This window comes from Podarcis bocagei (genome assembly GCF_964188305.1).
Source record: "Podarcis bocagei genome assembly, chromosome: 4".
NCBI classification, from domain to species: Eukaryota; Metazoa; Chordata; class Lepidosauria; order Squamata; family Lacertidae; genus Podarcis; species Podarcis bocagei.
The window spans coordinates 73,902,574-73,921,826 of NC_138128.1; the positions used below are offsets into that span (position 1 = coordinate 73,902,574).

Consider the following 19,253-nt stretch of genomic DNA (forward strand, 5'->3'; position numbering starts at 1 on the left):
TGTTGTGAAATGTTGACAAGAAGAGAATTTTTCTTAAAAGTTGCTGGTCTTTCTATGATGCAGTAAGGCAAATAAATAAAACGAAGGCTCCCCCCCCCCCCCGACTTGGAAAGAAATTGAGACAGGACAGCTTTGGGATGAATCAAAATCTCTCTCGTGTACATAAAAGGTCTCTTTCTCTTGGAAGCCCAGGTCGGTGTCCAGCCAAGCCAAAAGGGAAGATCTAATGTGTGGTGAACTACAGGCCCAACAGACTCTGAGGAAACCCACAACCTGTGTACTTTTCAGTGCCCTCCTTTTAGCCAAAGGCATTGGCTGTTTATTTTGGATGCCGTTGCCCCTCCTATATCTCCTGGATTGGGCTGTTCCAAAAGGTGTTATTAATCTTCCATGCAGCTGCTCAGAAAGGACGACTGGGGTCTTTCTTTCAGTCAGAGGGGGAGCATTAACCTCTTTCCAAGAAGGCTGTAGAGGTGCTGGGTGAACCTCTGCCCAAGTCCCTCAACCTCATTTAAGGTTAATCGTGTTTTTCAGCTGAGGAACTGCTCCCAGAGACCGATCATACAGTGCCAGCGACCACTGTACACCTGTTTCTTCTCTCACTGATCAATCGATGAGCCCCTTTGCACATTAAAAAAAATCAGCGAATGGCAAACCTCATGGACAGCTGAATCCATGTTTCCCCAAATCCTAGTCCAACACACCAACCACTAGGCCAGGGGTCAGCAAACTTTTTCAGCAAGGGCCGGTCTACTGTCCCTCAGACCCTGGGGGACTATATTTTGGAAAAGAAAAAAAAAAAAAGAACAAATTCCTATGCCCCACAAATAACCCAGAGATACCTTTTAAATAAAAGCACACATTCTACTCATGTAAAAGCACCATGCAGGCCCCAGAAATAACCCAGAGATGCGTTTTAAATAAAAGGACACATTCTACTCATGTAAAAACACGCTGATTCCTGGACTGTCCGTGGGCTGGATTTAGAAGGCGATTGGGCCGGATCCGGCCCCAGACCTTAGTTTGCCTACCCATGCACTAGGCCATGTTGGAAGGACATTGCTAACAAACAGAGAGCCAGTGTGGTATAGTGGTTAGAGTGTTGGACTAGGACCTGAGAGACCAGGGTTCAAATCACTGCTTGGCCATGAAGCTCGCTGGGTGACTTTGGGCCAATCACAGCCTCTCAATCTAACCTACCAAACAGGGTTGTTGTGGGGATTAAATGAGGAGGCGGGAGAGCAGGGTATGCCACCTTGAGTACTCTACAGCTACCTTGACTCTCCAACAGTTTGACTTGAAGGCTCATTCTTCCATTGTTTCCCGAGACAGACAAATGCCAATGACAACAAATAAATGCAATAAATAAATACAATACTGTAGTGTAACTGCTAATGTCATTAGATGCGGAACATCCAGGGACATCATTTAGGACAGCCCTCCCTGCATTTTGGACCCCACTGACTTTCTTCCTCAGCAGGTTCTGTAACTCTGAATATCTCTGTGTATTGCAGGTGCAAATGGTATTGAAAACACAATTTTGTGTAAGACCCCTGATAACATCATAGGCACAAATCATTAATTTTTGATAAAAAGGATGTCTAGAGGGGTGCTGGAATGCAATAGATTTCTCTTGAGTTGCATCTGCTTTTGATGCAGGTGGTCCCTGCTTCAATCCCTGAAATCTCTACCAGAAAAGCAATAGGTCCTGATTCCTCAATTTCCTTCTCCCCAAATGCTCTGTTATTTGCAACCTGTGTGGGCCCTGCTGGGTTTGCCATGCAGAGGACTCTTGTTTCACTTGGCTGGGGTCAGAAGGATGTTCCAGGTATCCTCTACCCAAATAATAAAACAGTTGTCAATATTAAAGTAAGATAGGTTATGGCGTGTGTTTTTAAGACAGCTTGTCGTGGCCTATAAGACGTCCTTTCATTCAGATTATTTACTCTTTTCCCTCCCTCCGCCAGACCACAGCCTCAAAAAGATGAGTCAGACGAAAGAAGGTACACGAAGTGAGAACATGCACATTGTCTCAGTAAATATACTTCTTCCCAAGTGCCAACCCAATACATTTTGCAGTTTGAAGTAGTGCCCAAGTGGTCCCCCTCACAAGCTAGATCCAACCCTTTAGAAGAGGGGTTGCCAACATTGCACCCATGCAAGGTATCAATAACTCACAGAGCACAGCAGTTTGCTTTTGCTACTCCTTTCCTGCTTGTAGCGGCTCGGCATTTCCTACGTGGAACAGCCTCCCTTAAATATGGCCACTTTTCATTGAGTGCCGGGATAGGATGCCTACCCTGCCTTCTGTTCTGAACAGAGCAGAAGGCAAAGGGCTTCTCATTGTGGGTGAGCATGGCAGTAGCTGACGTAGGTGCCTTTCCCCTGCTAATTGGAAGGCATGCCCGCACCATATTATGGTCCTCTCTCTCTTTCTGCTTTAGATATGGCAGCCACTTTGTGTTGTGCCATGCCCTCCCACAGCAGCCGTTTTGGGATTTGGTGTCCTGGCAGTGTACCGAAATTCCAAATGTGCCCACTGGCCCAAGGAGGATAGCGACTCGTACTTAAAAACAACACAATGCATTATTTAAACACCAGCTGCTGCCTTCATCTATCCACACACAACCACAACTCATGGTGCTGCCTAAAGGTGGATGCAAGGCAGGGCCAGCCCTGTTGCTCCCAAACCAACATTTGCTGTCATAATTATTTTATTATTATTTATTTAAATTTGTATACTGCCCTTCACCCAAAGATCCCAGTGCAGTTCACAACAGAAAATTACAGAATGAGAAATACAAAATACGTAATAAAATATAAAAACAAATCAATAACCCTCCTCCCACAAACACATTTTAAAAGCCGTAAAATGTATTTGCTATTATTTATTAAGGGGCGTGGTGGGGCTGTGGTCTAAACCACAGAGCCACCCGTGTCCCTATGGACAGGATAGACAGGCGCAAAACTATTCCCATGCCTACTAATTCTTCCAACAAAAGCACCATAGCTCATGGCAGAGGTTATGATCAGTGGTAAAGCAGAAACTCCAAGGTTCAATCACCAGCATCTCCAACTCCCGCTAGAAATGTCCCCTTTGAAACCTTGGAGAGCGATGGTTTGCAGACCCAGCCACCTAGCAAGTGGGCCTCAGGGCAGCTATCAGCAGTTCTGAGCTCCTGGCAGCTGCTTGCCAGGCCTGGGTACTGTTCAAGTAATGGCTGGTTCCTCACTTGGAATCCTACTTGAAAACACCTACATGAACTCCTTTCGTATGCTTTTCTGGAACCTAACCCAAGCCATTTCCCTTCCTTTCTGTTTGCTTGCAAAGATGAGTTCGTTCTTGTCAGACTGCTGTTCTTGTCAGATTGCTGGCCTTGTTCCCATTACACATACAATTAACAGATGTCCACAGCCAATAAAACAAAGACAAACTGGTTTAGGTGTGAATCCACTGGCTGGTGTTCTTTGATCAACCACAGGGACATTAGCAATGGGAGGGAAAGCTATAAATGAAGGGCTGTTTTTAAACCCTGCTCTGAAGAGTGGTGGGTTGTGTAACTAGGCAGGCATGGATTTCTTTATTTCCTTCAGGCATCTCTCCCCCATTCTCCTTTCAATGTGATCTTCCCAACAGGAAAGTCAAGTGCTAAGGGGCCTGAGTTGGGAATAAATGACCAACCTCTGGTCACTTTTTACTTTGTGAGACCAGCTCTTGATACAGTGGTACCTCGGGTTACATATGCTTCAGGTTACATACGCTTCAGGTTACAGACTCCGCTAACCCAGAAATAGTGCTTCAGGTTAAGAACTTTGCTTCAGGATGAGAACAGAAATCGTGTTCTGGCGGCGCGGCAGCAGGAGGAGGCCCCATTAGCTAAAGTGGTGCTTCAGGTTAAGAACAGTTTCAGGTTAAGAACGGACCTACGGAACGAATTAAGTACTTAACCTGAGGTACCACTGTACATCCAAATGCTTCTCAGGTCCCACCCCTGATTTTGCACTACATACCCAACCAGTCAGTTTCTCCACCCTTCAACCACAGTTTGTGCTCGTCAGCTTGGAGTAGGGCTTTCAAGCTTACCCTAAATCACCCTCCCCAGCTGTCAACACCATACAGGAGCCTGGCCTGAGGGCAGGGAGCTGAGGCCAGAGCCACAAAACCAGCAGAAGGCACCACTTTCAAGCTGCCTCATGTTTTTTAGGGAATAGTGAACTTGCTTTCAATTGCAGCTTTCACACAGATGTGTTTGATTCTTTTATTATCTCTGAGGCTGCTGTTGTTTCTGTCTCTTAGTGTGTGGGTTATCTATTGTTGTGATTTGCTGTTGGACACCACGTAAAGCTGTTTCTAAATTTAATAGCAGACAGTAATTCTTGCAAAAAAACCCAAAAATGTAAATTGCAGCCTCGTGCAAGAGTGAAACTAAGGTCCAAACGGAAACAGATCTTATTTATGATTACATTAGATCCCTTCTTCCCTCCAAAGAGCTCAAGATAGCAAACATGGTTCTCTCTCTCCCCATTTTATCTTCGCAACAATCCTGTGAGGTGGGTTAGGCTGAGAGACAGTGGCTGGCCCAAGGTCACCCAACAAACTTCACTACTCAGTAAGGATTTGAACCCTAGCCTCCCACGTCTTGTCCAACACTCGAACCACTACACCACACTGGTTTAGGACATTTTGCTGAAGGGAAACAAACAATACATTCTTGCTCTTATGCACAAACAATACATTCTTGCTCTTATGTGAATTGATCGTGTGTGCATGTTCTCCTTTCCCTTATTTTTGACATGCTGAGGTTCTGTTGCTAATAACTGGTGGAGCAGTTGAACCAGAGAGTTGAACTCGATATAACAACTGGGCAATTCAGGAACTTCTGAACGCATTTTACTGTGACTCAGATACGGGAGACTCAAACCATTTTTAGCTCCTTCCTCCTTCTCAAGGCTAAATACTTATCTTTTAAATAGTCCATAGAATGAAAACAAACAGAGCTTTGAAGCATACTGGATGTTGACTGAGGGTGCCTGTTTGCAGGCTGCAGTGGGAAAATAACGTCAAAACAAGCAGGTATGCAACAATATTTGTAAAGCCTGGAAAGAAAAACACTTGTAGTGAGCCCAGCGGGTGGGGGGCAGGGAGGGAGAGAAGGTCTCATTTGACCACAGTGACTTCTGTATTCCAAGTTACTTTCCACTTGCTGCTAGTTTGTTCCTTTACACTTCCCCTTTATTCACAAAACTCTCTTTTAGTTCAGCTGTTTTGTTTGGGCTCAGTTTTTTTATATTGGCCAAGCATCCCTGTTGATTCGGGTCCAGAGCTGAAATTTCATTGCTTTTAAAATTTGTTGTGCGGGGTGGACAGGATCTCATCTTTGCCAAGTGCTTGAAGGGGATCTTGGGGAGTGTTCTTTAAATATAGGTGTGTGTCAAATTTTATGCACAATAAACGAGTTCCTGGATGCAATCCTATGCACACTGACTTGGGACAATAAATCCAGCTGCAATGAAGGACTTCCAAGGATAGAACCAGCCTTGTGTCTTTCATGCCTTTTTGTCTTATGCTGCTTAGCTATAGGCAGGCAAATGCTGTGAAGGAGCAAAGATGCAAAATTATAAAGCAAATGTGCTATTATAATTTTAGCCTACCTGCATATTAAAGTTATCCAGGACACTGGCCAGGCTTGCGCCCTAGAGAGGTCACTTCAGGCACTGTGATTCTCCAGTGGTTTGATTTCACCCCTGGAGGCGCACTCCATTACAGTGGTACCTCAGTTTACATATGCTTCAGGTTACAGACTCCACTAACCCAGAAATAGTACCTTGGGTTAAGAACTTTGCTTCAGGATGAGAACAGAAATCGTGCTCCGGCGGCGCAGCAGCAGCAGGAGGCCCCATTCGCTAAAGTGGTGCTTCAGGTTAAGAACAGTTTCAGGTTAAGAATGGACCTCCGGAACGAATTAAGTACTTAACCCGAGGTACCACTGTATCTCCCAAGACAGATGGATGCCAACAACATCTAGAAGGAATTTATTTTAGTAAAAATGTGCTTCCATTCCTTGTTGCATTTGCAAACCCCCTCAACTACTGAACTGCGAAAGAGTTGCTCAATCATTACCCCCGTTCCCCCCCCCAACCAGTTGCTAAGGATGCGAATTCTGGTTTCCTAGACTTGTCAGGTTCTGATGGTTTGCTTCCACTCAAAAAAGGGGTTTCTGTTTTGCAGATCAATTTAGTCACTTACACCTCCTAGTGGCCATAACCTGACAGATTTTCTCTGGCAACCTGAATTGATGCACCTTTATCTAGAAGTGTAGGCAGAGGCACACTTTAAATTTAAAGCACATTGCCCCCTGCCCCAAAGAATCCTGGGAACAGTTGTTGTCCCCCCAGCTACAGTTCCTTAACAAACCATGGATCCCATGATTCTTTGGGGGAATGTGGCTTATGTATGGTGTAGACCTACTCTCAGCCCACTAATTCAATAAAGCTTTGTTGTTGTTTAGTCGTGTCCGACTCTTTGTGACCCCATGGACCAGGGCACGCCAGGCACGCCTATTTCCCACTGCCTCCCTCAGTTTGGTCAAACTCATGTTGGTAGCTTCGAGAACTCTGTCCAACCATCTCGTCCTCTGTCATCCCCTTCTCCTTGTGTTCTCAATCGTTCCCAACATCAGGGTATTTTCCAAGGAGTCTTCTCTTCTCATGAGGTGGCCAAAGTATTGGAGCCTCAACTTCAGGATCTGTCCTTCCAGTGAGCACTCAGGGCTGATTTCCTTAAGAATGGATAGGTTTGATCTTCTTGCAGTCCATGGGACTCTCAAAATTCTCCTCCAGCATCATAATTCAAAAGCATCAGTCTTCTTTATGGTCCAGCTCTCACTTCCATATATCACTACTGGGAAAACCATAGCTTTAACTATACGGACCTTGGTCGGCAAGGTGATGTCTCTGCTTTTTAAGATGCTGTCTAGGTCTGTCATCGCTTTTCTCCCAAAAAAGCAGGTGTCTTTTAATTTCGTGACTGCTCTCACCATCTGCAGTGATCATGGAGCCCAAGAAAGTAAAATCTCTCACTGTCTCCGTTTCTTCCCCTTCTATTTGCCAGGAGATGATGGGACCAGTGGCCATGATCCTAGTTTTTTTGATGTTGAGCTTTAGACCATATTTTGCGCTCTCCTCTTTCACCCTCATTAAGAAGTTCTTTAATTCCTTCTCACTTTCTGCCATCAAAGTTGTGTTATCTGCATATCTGAGGTTGTTGATATTTCTTCCGGCAATCTTAATTCTGATTTGGGATTCATCCAGTCCAGCCTTTCGCATGATGAATTCTGCATATACGTTAAATAAGCAGGGAGACAATATACAGCCTTGTTGTACTCCTTTCCCAATTTTGAATTCACCAAGATCAGCCTTATTTAACTAAAGTGTGCATATCTTGCCTTTCATCACAAGATCTGAGGGTGGAGACCAATTAAATTAAATGAAAACACCACATGCTTTAAGCAAGCATAAGGATTGATAAAAATGACTGACATTATCGCATACGGCGATCTGTATTTTTAATATTGACACAGCCTCCCTTTCTCTTCCCCTTCTGCAAAGCAGAGCACGTCCTCAGTTAACACTAGAGTCAATTATACCCTTCAGAAAGGACTTGAATGATACTTGATATATATTTTAATGATGAAGCGGAGGGGAAGAATCTCATCACAAATTCAGAAAACCAACATTTTATTGGTAAGTTGGACTGGCACAAATGCAGTACTACTTATAGCCAGCCATTTCAGAGGATTTGCAGAACTGTGCACACCTAGGCTATGTACTAAACTACGGGTCCTGATTCTATCTAGCCCAAAATAAAAGCTAGAGCACCAGCATATAAAATATGGTGTTGCGCCTTTGATCTGCCTACTTTTAACATTATGGCATCACAGAACTTTCCTGAAGAGGATGAGGGATGCAACGACGCTTATGCAACGTTTCCCAGTAATGCAATGCCATCTGCTTATATAAAAATGTGGGTGGCCAAATGTGGGTGGCCAAAATTTATACGGATCAGCACTGCTCATAAGTTATAGAAGCAAAAACACTATTCAATCTCATGATATGTGACTGATGTACAAAGCAATCCTAGACACGCCTGTTCAGAAGCAAGTCCCAATGAATTAAAACGAGGCTTATTCTCAGAAAAGTGGGTATGGGACCACAGCCCCTTGTGCATCCAGAAAAAGCAAATGGTAGACTCATTTCTGGACTAAAATATGTACTTCTTTAGACTATAAGCAGGGAGGGCTTCAGGTATCTGGTGCGTTTCCGCATGTAAAAGCTCTCTTCACACAGAAAGCTAGCATGTCAAGGAGAAAGGTTGAATGTTGGAAATTTTTCACCTGTTACACGAATTTTGCCCTGGGACTTGGAAATAGAGTCCAGGGCATGGCTCACAGGTAGAGCTACTTCAATAAATTGGTTGCAGTGTGGAAAACAGTGTCTGTGTGCAGTATTTTACTTGCTGCAGATGGCACAGGTCATTCAGTGTATGGGGAGAGACAGTCTCAGCTTCATATATGGCTTCAGTTGCAACAGCATAGTTTTCCCCCATGTAAGCCTCGCTCCCATTGCTTTCTACTTGTATTTCATTTAATTAAATAAATATTTATATCACCGCTCAGTAAATATTTCCAAGGCATCTCGCCGACACAAAACTATATATTAAAAAACAAAAACGACAATAAACAAAAGGACAGAATTAAAAATGTAAACAACACAGCAGCATAAACCTTCCTATTGAGGCTTGGGAAAATTAATTCATTTCAATTAACTTCCCAGTTACTCCATGATTCTACCATTCAAATACAGAATATAATTGCTGCCTCTCTGCTTTCAAGAGTAGCCTGACATACGAAAATGACACAAAGCAAGCAAGCTTGCCCAATCACTCATCATTTTTCCTTATATGAGGAAAAATGTCACCTGCTAAAGTTCCACATAGCAAGCTGCTATTAAAAGCACAGTAACAAGGATGGTAAAAAGATGGCAACCCCAGGGATGACACTTGTAACAGGCTAGGGAGCATGAATTTTGATCTTCTTTTAAGTTTCTAGTCCTTAAGTATGTGAAGACAGACTTGGAAGTGGGTGGGCAACGTCTAGTTTGTTCATTGTACTTATTAATTGGGTTTGGGGGGGAGGTTCTGAAAAGTATCTCAAAGCAACTTGCACACACACAAAATGCACATAGGTTAAACCCAACCAAAAACTGAAACTGAGCCAACATAGTTCTAAACAGCACATTCATCTTTATAAAATGGCAGAACTAACACCCCAATCCACTGAAGGAGACCACAAATTAATTAAATGTCCAAAGGCCTGACAGAAAAGAAATGTTTTTACCTGGTGCCTAAAGTGAAGGTGCCAGAGGTTTTTAACTGCAGTCCTATGTACTTTTACCTCAGAGAAAGCCCCAGCTGAACACAGTGGGGCCTAAAGGTAAAGGTAAAGGGACCCCTGACCGTTAGGTCCAATCGCGGACGACTCTGGGGTTGCGGTGCTCATCTCGCTTTATTGGCTGAGGGAGCCGGCGTACAGCTTCCGGGTCGTGTGGCTAAGCCGCTTCTGGCGAACCAGAGCAGCACACAGAAACACTGTTTACCTTCCTGCCAGAGCGGTACCTATTTATCTGCTTGCACTTTGATGTGCTTTCGAACTGCTAGGTTGGCAGGAGCAGGGACAGAGCAACAGGAGCTCACCCTGTTGCGGGGATACTTCAGAGCAAACAAACATAACGTTGCACCATTAAGTCTCAAAAGCCGCCATATTAAGAGCCAAGCACACGTCCTAGCGATCAGGGGACACAAGCTGTCCCCACATAACTCTGGGCCACCTCTTGAGTTGCAAACTCAGAATCGGTTATCCAACAGCAGCAAATATATTCGCATGCATATAACCGGCTGTCCCCAATACAGAATTCATGCTGTCTATCTTTCCACATGGCAAGCTCACAGATACAGCGCGGTTAGCAGTTAACTCCAGAAGGAGATGCTCCCAATAAAAGCCATCGAAACGACAGCCGTTCATAAACCCGGGAGCGAAAACAGCGGGAACATGTCTGCGCGCAGAGTTGGGAGCGAGTCCCGTTGGAAATTATCGCTGCTGCAAATAATGCCGGGAGACCGTACTGTGTAACATGCAGTACCGTACTGTGTAACATTCAGCCTAAAGCGCGCTTTCTTGGGAGTAAGTCCCACTGGACTTCAGGCGACTCCCCGAGGAAGCATGCAGAGCAGGACCGGTTATGAAACAAGATCGCGGCAGTCCCGGCGCCTCGCTAGGGGGCAGAAAGATGGTGAAGGCAGGGAAGGCGGCCGTGCACCACGGCACTCTCCTTAAACGTCTTCCGGGATATCTGGAGTGACGCCCGGTTCCTCAGTCATTGCCCAGCAGATAGCAATCGAAAGCGGACCAGTAATTCAGGCTACTTACTTGCTACCACCCCCCTCCGCCCCCTGGAAATAAATAGGGCGGAAGCGGCAGCGTTTTCCTGCTCGCTTGCAGACTTTCCATTTTGCAGGTAAGTGGAAATGCGGAAAGCTTCCAGAGATTTCCCTTTGTGGGGCGGAAATAAGTGGAAATAATAATAATGATAATGATTGTTTCTACGAGTCCAGTTTTGCGAGAGGCCTAACTTGCAGCGAGGCAGTGTTTACGAGTATTTTGGAAAGGGGCATTTCTTTGCTCCGTTAGCAACGGAGGATAGTGGCAGATATATGCTTCTCGGCTTTTTAGCAGCATGCCGCAGTTTCATTAAAGCAAACAAACAAAAACATGGCAGCTTTCCATAATAATAATAATAATAATAGTAACAGTTTTAAGGAAGAAGGCACCAAGCATTTCCGTTAGTTGCCTACCTTATGAGCTTGGCAGCAAGTGAGTCGTTTTCAGCAAACGGCTGAAAGTTTGCATAAGAGGCGCTAGCTGAATCCCGGTTGGAATCGGCTGGTGACGCCGGAGGCTATTCCCTGCAGTTATCCAACGAGCCTCAGCAGCTCCGGGGACTGAACCGGTGTATTAGGGATCAGGCGGTCCTGAGACTTTCTAATGGTTTCTGGATCCCATGCCTTATGAAGTATCTACAGCACAGCATGTGCCAATAAGTAATCTAATTAGAATTAGCAAAATTAGGGTTAGTAAAATTAGTAAAAACTAATCGGTGCAATTAGTACATAGATCTGTTCCTCAGCTGAACTCTTCACAGCATTATTAGTTTCCCCCCTCTTTTCTCATTTTCTTTAGCTTCCTTGGCTGAAGACCTTTTGCTCTCTTTGAGATGGGCGGCCAAATCTCCGTGGACAAGTCGGTGCAGGTGGTGATAGTCGGGGGCGGCTTCGGCGGGATTGAAGCTGCCCGCAAGCTCAAGTGTTGGGGAGTCCCCTTCGTTCTGGTGGACATGAGGGACGCTTTCCACCACAATGTCGCTGCTCTCCGGGCTGCCGTACAGAGTGGTGAGCTTCTCCTTCTGGGGGCAGCACTATGTGTGCTTCTTTCTCTAAGATATGGGCAGTTTGTATGAGGGAGATAAGCGGTCAAACAAATTGCACAGATAGGGGCTTATACCATAGAGTTGTGTTGCTTGTAGGCCTTAGAAATCAGTTGGTAGAGAGGGCTCTGTGTGATGTCATTTCCCCTGTTCTCCTGGAGAGGAAGGAGCATATAGTACTTCCTGTTTCCCTCTTCCTTCAACCAGCCATGGGGGCAGATGTGCCCTTTGCTTGCTCCAGCTCAGACAGATGTCTGAAGCTGGTTACACTGTAAATATGCCTATTTCCCCTGCATAGATATTTTATATTGTTGCCACTGCTATGAACCAATGCAAGATGATCAGTAAGTCAGTTATACAGTATTTTTAAACTTACCTCCCAAGTTGTAGCCTGATTCATTGTTAAGTGGAGCAAGGAAGGGAGAGCCGGCTTCCTTCAAAGCTGGACTTGCTCAAAGCAAAGTTTCATAGCTTAAGTCCTATGCTCTATAAATTTTGCTGCCAAGGATGGGATTTTGAAACTCTGTTCAACCCACACACGTGGGTGCCTGGAGGGATAAATTGCAATTAATATATCCTCTCCTACCCATTAAAACCCATCCCACAAACAGCTCCAGTGTGCTATGAGAATATTTGTAGGTAGGATGGGAGCTCTTGGATCTATGTTCAGAAATTAAGTACTGAGCCTGATAATCAAACACCTCTTTCCAGGTGGCAAAACCAGGCTGAATCCTGCACATAACAGCAACTGTAGCCTCATTCTTTTCCCTACACTTGTTTCTCTCCCTGCCCTTGTCCCCAACAACTTGATGGGTCCTTTCCTGTCAGGGCCATATGCTGGGAAACTACTTTTTTCTTTTAAATACCCTGTAAATCTTTAGGCAAATTTTGCTGCGTGAATTGCTAAGCTGAAAAGTTTCCAGGTAGCACCCTGTGATTCTCCCACTCCAAGTACTTGACATTTCTTCATTTTTGCAGTCCCAGATGGGAGTGATAATGAGGTTTACTGCACCCACAGTGACAATATTGGTTTGAGGAGACAAGAAGTTATATGGACCTGCTCTAACAAGAAAGTGTTTCAAAATTAAACCAGTTCAGGATATTGGGTTGAAATTCTGTGATTGAGCAACTTGAGAAGCCTGAGGGAACCCTGATCCTTTATCGTCTGTTCCGTTTCTGTGTTGTTGATCCGAAGGATTGGTTGTATTTTCTTTGCTTTTAGAAATTGGTAGTTGTACAGTGATTTATGCCACTTTTTTTTACACTGTATACTGCTCTGAATACATTGGTAGAAGAATCAGACAGAAAAAATATAGGTAACGGCAAAGTTTTGGGAGCCTTAATGTTTGTGGGGCAGAATTATGACTGAGACCTAGTCTACACATGCAGCAGAATGAGGTGGTTAAGTCCTGTAGTGGTATAAAGGATCCTAATTTATTTAAGTTTTCTCTTTTTGTGTTGCCTTTTGTAAAAAGTTCACTGTACCTAGAAACTGCAGCAGATCCATGCCTCACATTTAAAACACACCCAACAAAAACCTCCAAGGAAGGCGAGTCCACAGCCTCCCGAGGAAGTCCGTTCCATTGTTGAACAGCTTGCGCTGTCAGAAAATTCTTCCTGATGTTTAGTCAGAATCTTCTTTCTTGTAACTTGAATCTATTGGTTTGGGTCCTGCCCTCCAGAGCAAGAGGAAACAAGCTTGCTCCATCCTCCATGTGACAGCTCTTTAGATATTTGGAGATAGCTATCATACCTCTTGTCAGTCTCCTGTTTTCCAAGAATACAGTTGGGTGTGGCTTAAACACATGGTGTGGACTTGCAGGTGGGTTGGACTGAAGTGTTTTTATTTCTGTTATAGGTTGCTATTTTAACTTGCAGAGGGTTTTTTTTTGGGGGGGTGTACACTCTGAATGTAACATGCATCCCCTGCGGTCTACTCCTATTACTTTGGGCTTCTACCTTCTCATCCTGCCACACATAGACTAGGCCATACACGTATTAAATATTTAACTTCTTTGTAGTCTTGCTCTTTAAGTACCATTAACGGCCTGAAAATTCTATACATCATTTTGCAGGATTTGCCAAGAAAACTTTCATCTCCTTCTCCAAGACCTTCGGAGGCAGTTTCCGGCAGGGTCTGGTAGTTGGAATTGACTTGGAGAAACGGCATGTCCTGTTGAATGATGGTGAAGTGAGTGCATTGAGGCTAAAATCTGTGGTAGCCTGTAGACATGAATTGCAAGAAGGTCCGACTGACCCTCTTTTAACATCTCTTTTTAGCACCTCTGCTATTCCCACCTGATCCTTGCCACAGGGAGTGATGGGCCTTTCCCAGGAAAATTTGACAAACCCATGGACATGCAGTCTGCTATTCAGACCTATGAGGACATGGTTCAAGAGGTGATGTTGCAAATTCCTTTTGGTGGGAAATTGGTCTTTTCACCTTGTGTATGGCTATGTCTAGGGTCTGTACATGGACCTACCTTGGCTCACTAAAGTGCCACTTAAGGCTGACTTCTGGCAAGATGGCAGTTGGGCAAGTCCAAATACTCCCTTTCAATCAGAAACTCAGACATATAAGCTAGGCACCAAATGGCTCCTTAAATCAGGGTTACAGTTGCCAAATCGGAATGCCTAGTTTCCATTTGGTGGCCAGAAGGCTCAAAAGTTGTATTTTTCAAGACAACTTTGGGGTTCCTGAAATTTGCTCTGATGCTGCAGATAAAATATTGCAGATAGAATTCCACAGGATGCGTTGTTAGCATGTGAAAACAGGCATGCCCCAAGGATCTACAGGCATGCACCTCCAGATGGTGGAGATGTCGAGCGCCATCCTGTTTAAAATTATGAAGAGATGTTAACATAATATCTAAACTCTTTCGTTTCTCCTGGTTTTGAAAGGTTGAAAAATCTCCCCGCATAGTAATTGTGGGGGGTGGTTCTGCTGGTGTTGAAATGGCTGCGGAGGTTAAGACGAAGTATCCCAACAAAGAGGTAGGAGCCACAAGTGACGCTACCGCTCACCATTTTATTCCTCTGGTAATTGAAATTTCCCCAGAATAGACAAGGGTTGCCGTAAGTGTGGACTCTTAAATGTTTGTGTGTGTGATTCTAAATATATCTATAGGTTTTTTTTTTACATTCCTTTACCCCTGCCCCCAACAGATAACTGCAATTCTGTGCATGGTTACTTGGGAACAAGTTCCACTGTGTTCATTGGGACTTGCTTCCAGCTAAGTATGCATAGGATTACAGCTGAAATTATTTTATTTTTAAAAGTGAATGGGTGCTTGGTGTTTTTTCCTCCTCTATTGCTTTCTCTTTAAATGTATGCTCAACGCTACAGGTTTGGCTAATTCCTTTTTTTTGGGGGGGGGGTCTTTTTTAAGTAGAGAAATTGCAATTTGGATGAGTTTTTGCCCAGTTCTGCTGTTATGTTGAATTGTAATCCAGGGACTCAATTTTCTTTGGCTGTGTAGTGGATTCTAGCTTGCTATGTCTTCTGTAAGCCAAAGCTTTACTTTTGCGGGGGGCAGGGCAGGGAGTGATCTAGATCTAGTTGCCATCATAGTAGACAAAAATTTGAAAAGCTGCATGATTTTATGGGCTCTCAATGGCCACATTTAGGTGTCATGATATACTAGGTAAACTACAGTGGTACCTCAGGTTAAGTATTTAATTCGTTCCAGAGGTCTGTTCTTAACCTGAAGCACCACTTTAGCTAATGGGGCCTCCTACTGCTGTCGCCGCACGATTTCGGTTCTTATCCTGAAGCAAAGTTCTTAACTTGAAGCACTATTTCTGGGTTAGTGGAGTCTGTAACCTGAAGTGTATGTAACCTGAGGTAGCACTGTATTTACCATGCATGAAGCCAGTTGCACCCACTTAACCATATTCCCTGGCTTAGTGTAGTATCTGAACCAGGAATTGTGGTTTCTTTCACACCAAGCAAACCATGATAAGCTAAGGTCTACTGATTGTGGTTTGAGAGAAACAAACCATGATCCCCTATTCGGATGGAACACTAATCCACCATGTTTTATTTTCTCCCTAACAAGGAATGAAGGGGCTCATGCATGGGAACACGATTTACCACAACGTGACAATGCTGCCTTTGTAGTAATCAAAAACCTGGTTAAAATGATACCGCGGACAGGTAATGGGTCTTTGCTGTTAACATTCACGAATTCAACAATGTGGTTTTGTCCCCAGGTCACCCTTATTCACTCAAAAGTTGCACTGGCAGATGCAGAAGTGCTCCCCAGAGTTCGGCAGGAGGTGAAGGAGTCCCTTTTAAAAGAGGGGGTACATCTCTTATTGAGTAGGTACATAGCTCATTTATTGCATGTAATTGTCTCCTAGGAAAGCTGAAAATGATCTTTCCTCTTAATCGTTTCCAGACCAATTAAGGGTTGCTTCAGAAGAGTTTCTTTTTGTACTTTGGTATACATACACTGTGCATCTCAATGAAACTATGCTCATGTAATTTATTTAGCTACTTTTAAAATAATACACAGGAACAATTGGCAAAGAAGATTGAGCCCCTGCTCGTATTTTAGTAGCATAAATGGTTAACATGCATGTACATGTCAAATTAGGACATACAGTGTTTGTATTTTGTACGTTGCTCAAAAAAGTTAGTTGGAGTGGTTCATGGGGATTACATACTATGGCAACTTTCATGTAAGTTGGAATACTGTACTTCCATTGGACTTGACAAGCATAAGATTATACTATACTTCGTTCCTCTTTTACTTCAGGTTACTTGGTGAGGATATTGTGTATTTATTTTAACTGAAATGTGTTTTTGCTCAGGAGCTGTATACGATGTGAAGTCCTCCCTGGGACCAAGTTCCAACCCAATTTTTATAATTAGATGTTGCTCATATAATAGAGTTCAAAGATTTTCTTAATAACCAGGAGGGTTAGTAACACATTTTTTAAAAACAAAACCGTATTGGAAGTTTTGAACTGGGCACTTGGTTACTTTTAAGTTATGGTAAATATAAAACAGGGTTCGGGACTGAATGTAGGTTCTCCAGATCTTTTATCTGACCTGTGAGATTCTGCAGGCCATGCCATGTGTCCAGTTTAACATATTCCAGCCTTCCTGAGCACCCTGTCTGAAAAAGTTCCCCCACCCTTGTTCTAAAATTTAAAGTCAACCAAGATCCTTTCAAGGAATAAATACCTTAAAGCACAAGAGGATGGGAGCATGATTGTTGCAGTGGTTCAGTGACGTATGATGTCCTTGTTTTTGTTTTTTGGCTGCTTACAACAGGTCAGAAAGTTGAAAACCTGCAATCGCTGACTTTAAACCAATTCAAAGAGAACATGATAGTGAAGACAGACAAAGGCACAGAGATTGTTACCGACATGGTGATTCTCTGCACTGGGATAAAAGTCAATTCCGCAGCATACAGCAGTGCATTCAGTAAGTTATTTCCCACCCTGACTTCATGTTTAAGGAAACATAGTTCTTCCAGTCCTCATGTCTCAATTATAAATTGGAATTGTAACTTTGTACTTAGTTTCAGAAGGCGCCAGGCTAGCGGTATTCATTTGTTGGCTACTGTTGATGCCTTTTATTCATATAGCTGGCCCTACCACGTAGTATCTGCCTCCACTGCTAGTTTTGGGAAGATAATTAAGGCACACATCCTATGCACACATAGCTGGGAGTAAGTCCCACTGAAGTCTTGCTTCTGAGTAGACATGCATAGGGTTGAACTGAGGGATAACATTCTGCATGTATTTTAATCATTTTTAGACCTGGGACTTTGGAAGAAAATATACTAAAATTGGCACTTCTGATATATCTATATTATAAAGATAATGTTGTTTTGTGGCTTTTGGAGAGTTCATGGTTCTCATAAGACCAAGAAAGACAGGTTAAACTGAATTACATAGTTCATGGAACTACATACTGATTTAATTCCATCATCCATCATTAGGCGACAAGCTGGCAAGTAATGGTGCTTTGCAAGTGAATGAGTACCTTCAGGTTAAAGGATATGATAACATTTATGCTGTTGGCGATTGTGCTGATGTGAACGAGCCAAAAATGGCATACCATGCTGGGCTCCATGCAGATGTTGCAGTGACAAACATTGTCAACAGCCTGACACAGACGCCTCTGAAAACCTATACACCAGGTAAGTTTTGTTTTGTGCCTTCATGTCTCTCTTACACGTCTTTGACAAATGTGCATTACAAGGGGTATGACAGGAGCTTCCATAATTTGCACCAGAGTTTGAAGCTGCTATTTTAGGGGACTTCCTACAATCTCTTGTACAGTGGTGCCCCGCAAGACGAATGCCTCGCAAGACGAAAGGGTTTTTCGTTTTTGCGTTGCTTCGCTAGACAAATTTCCCTATGGGCTTGCTTCGCAAGACAAAAACGTCTTGCGCTTTTTAAAAAAAGCCGCCTGAAGAGGCGCAGTTGCGACGGACCGTGCTTCGCAAGACGAAAAACATCGCAAGACGAAAAGACTCGCGGAACGAATTCTTTTCATCTTGCAAGGCACCACTGTACTGCTGGTTCGTTCCATACTTTATTGAGCATTTTACTTGGGATTGTTCGGGTGGAGAAATAATAGTTGCTAATTAAATGTGTGAACAAGGCCTCGATAGCTCTTATGAGTGGGGGAATATGGACTTTGCATGAAATGTGGTTTAATAAATGACTTAAAGTAAATAATACAGCTTTATAAATCTTTGTGTCCCCTTCAGGATCACTCACATTCTTGATCTCACTAGGAAGATGTGATGGAGTGGGCCAAATCAGTGACTACTACGTGGGACATCTCTTAGTGACAGTAGTTAAAAGCAGGGATCTTTTCGTCTCACAAAGCTGGAGAAAGATGGGTCAGTGTATGCCATGCTAGATAGAAAGAGGCTTGCAAGAAAAGATGCAGGTGTAACAGGACCAGTGCCAAAAAAGAATATACCTTTCAATTAAAGAAGGGTTGGGTAGTTATTACTAATTTTAAAAAGCTTAACTTTTGTCATATATGGTTTGTATAGCTTATCCAAGGCTATATTTTACATTGGACCTTGGGATCATTTTTACTATCCGGCTCATAAGCTATAATGGATTCTGAAAGTTCTTGAATTAAAAGAAATAGCAACCTACAATCTGTTTTGTGCTGTATTCACTGAACTATGTGTGTCTTGTCTGCTTGAGTTTATCTTTTTTTGGTATATTAAGCTTAAACCTACCTCTTTTAAGCAAACGATTTCCCCTACAATATATTTATATTGACTTCTAGCTGATCCAAGCCCAAAAGGTTTAGGGCAGCTGGTCCATGCAGCTCCCAAAACTGTGTAAGCTATGATGTGGCATAGCTCAAGCTTTAGAACTTATCAGTTCCTAGGATCTCAACACTGCAGTTGTTACTTTCATATTTTTTGTGTTGAAAATTGTTTGTTTCTTAAACAATACAGTATGATGACCCCAAAAAGTGAAGTTTTTTGTTTTTAAAAATGTATCTACAAGTTGAGTGTTTTCCTTCTACCCATGGGTCAAGAATGGAACATTAAAACCTTTACGAACAAACCTGGGTGTGTGCAGAATCGTTTTGATTAAAAAATCTAAAATGACAGCAACATACCTATTTTTCCTTGCCACCAACACATGGTCTATTTCAAAGTAGATAAAAGGTAAATGTAAAATAACTTTCCATTATGCACTACTTTTTCCTGTATTCAAAACTT

The 19,253-nt window shown here is 43.3% G+C and overlaps 1 protein-coding gene and 1 long non-coding RNA gene across 5 annotated transcripts in view; one reads left to right on the top strand and one right to left on the bottom strand.

Annotated features, from left to right (window-relative positions):
* Nucleotides 1–11,051, bottom strand: part of LOC308584799 — an 86,894-nt gene extending 75,843 nt beyond the window's left edge. Inside the window, exon 1 of the long non-coding RNA XR_014007013.1 lies at nucleotides 10,910–11,051. This is a non-coding gene — a long non-coding RNA (uncharacterized lncRNA). The remainder of the gene's footprint in view (nucleotides 1–10,909) is intronic.
* On the top strand, nucleotides 10,336–18,674 carry AIFM2 (AIF family member 2). Of its 4 annotated transcripts, none has more exons than XM_081189773.1 (9): nucleotides 10,336–10,572; nucleotides 11,295–11,503; nucleotides 13,614–13,729; nucleotides 13,819–13,938; nucleotides 14,440–14,532; nucleotides 15,751–15,859; nucleotides 16,820–16,972; nucleotides 17,493–17,693; nucleotides 18,270–18,674. In XM_081189773.1, the coding sequence occupies exons 2-9, from the start codon at nucleotides 11,329–11,331 to the stop codon at nucleotides 18,422–18,424; spliced, it is 1,122 nt and encodes a 373-aa protein (XP_081045899.1). In that variant the 5' UTR covers nucleotides 10,336–10,572; nucleotides 11,295–11,328; the 3' UTR covers nucleotides 18,425–18,674. The 4 variants fall into 4 exon arrangements, with proteins under 4 accessions (XP_081045899.1, XP_081045900.1, XP_081045901.1 ...); XM_081189774.1 differs by lacking the exon at nucleotides 10,336–10,572 and adding an exon at nucleotides 11,050–11,184; XM_081189775.1 differs by lacking the exon at nucleotides 10,336–10,572 and adding an exon at nucleotides 11,057–11,155.
* The last annotated feature ends 579 nt before the right edge of the window (nucleotides 18,675–19,253 follow it).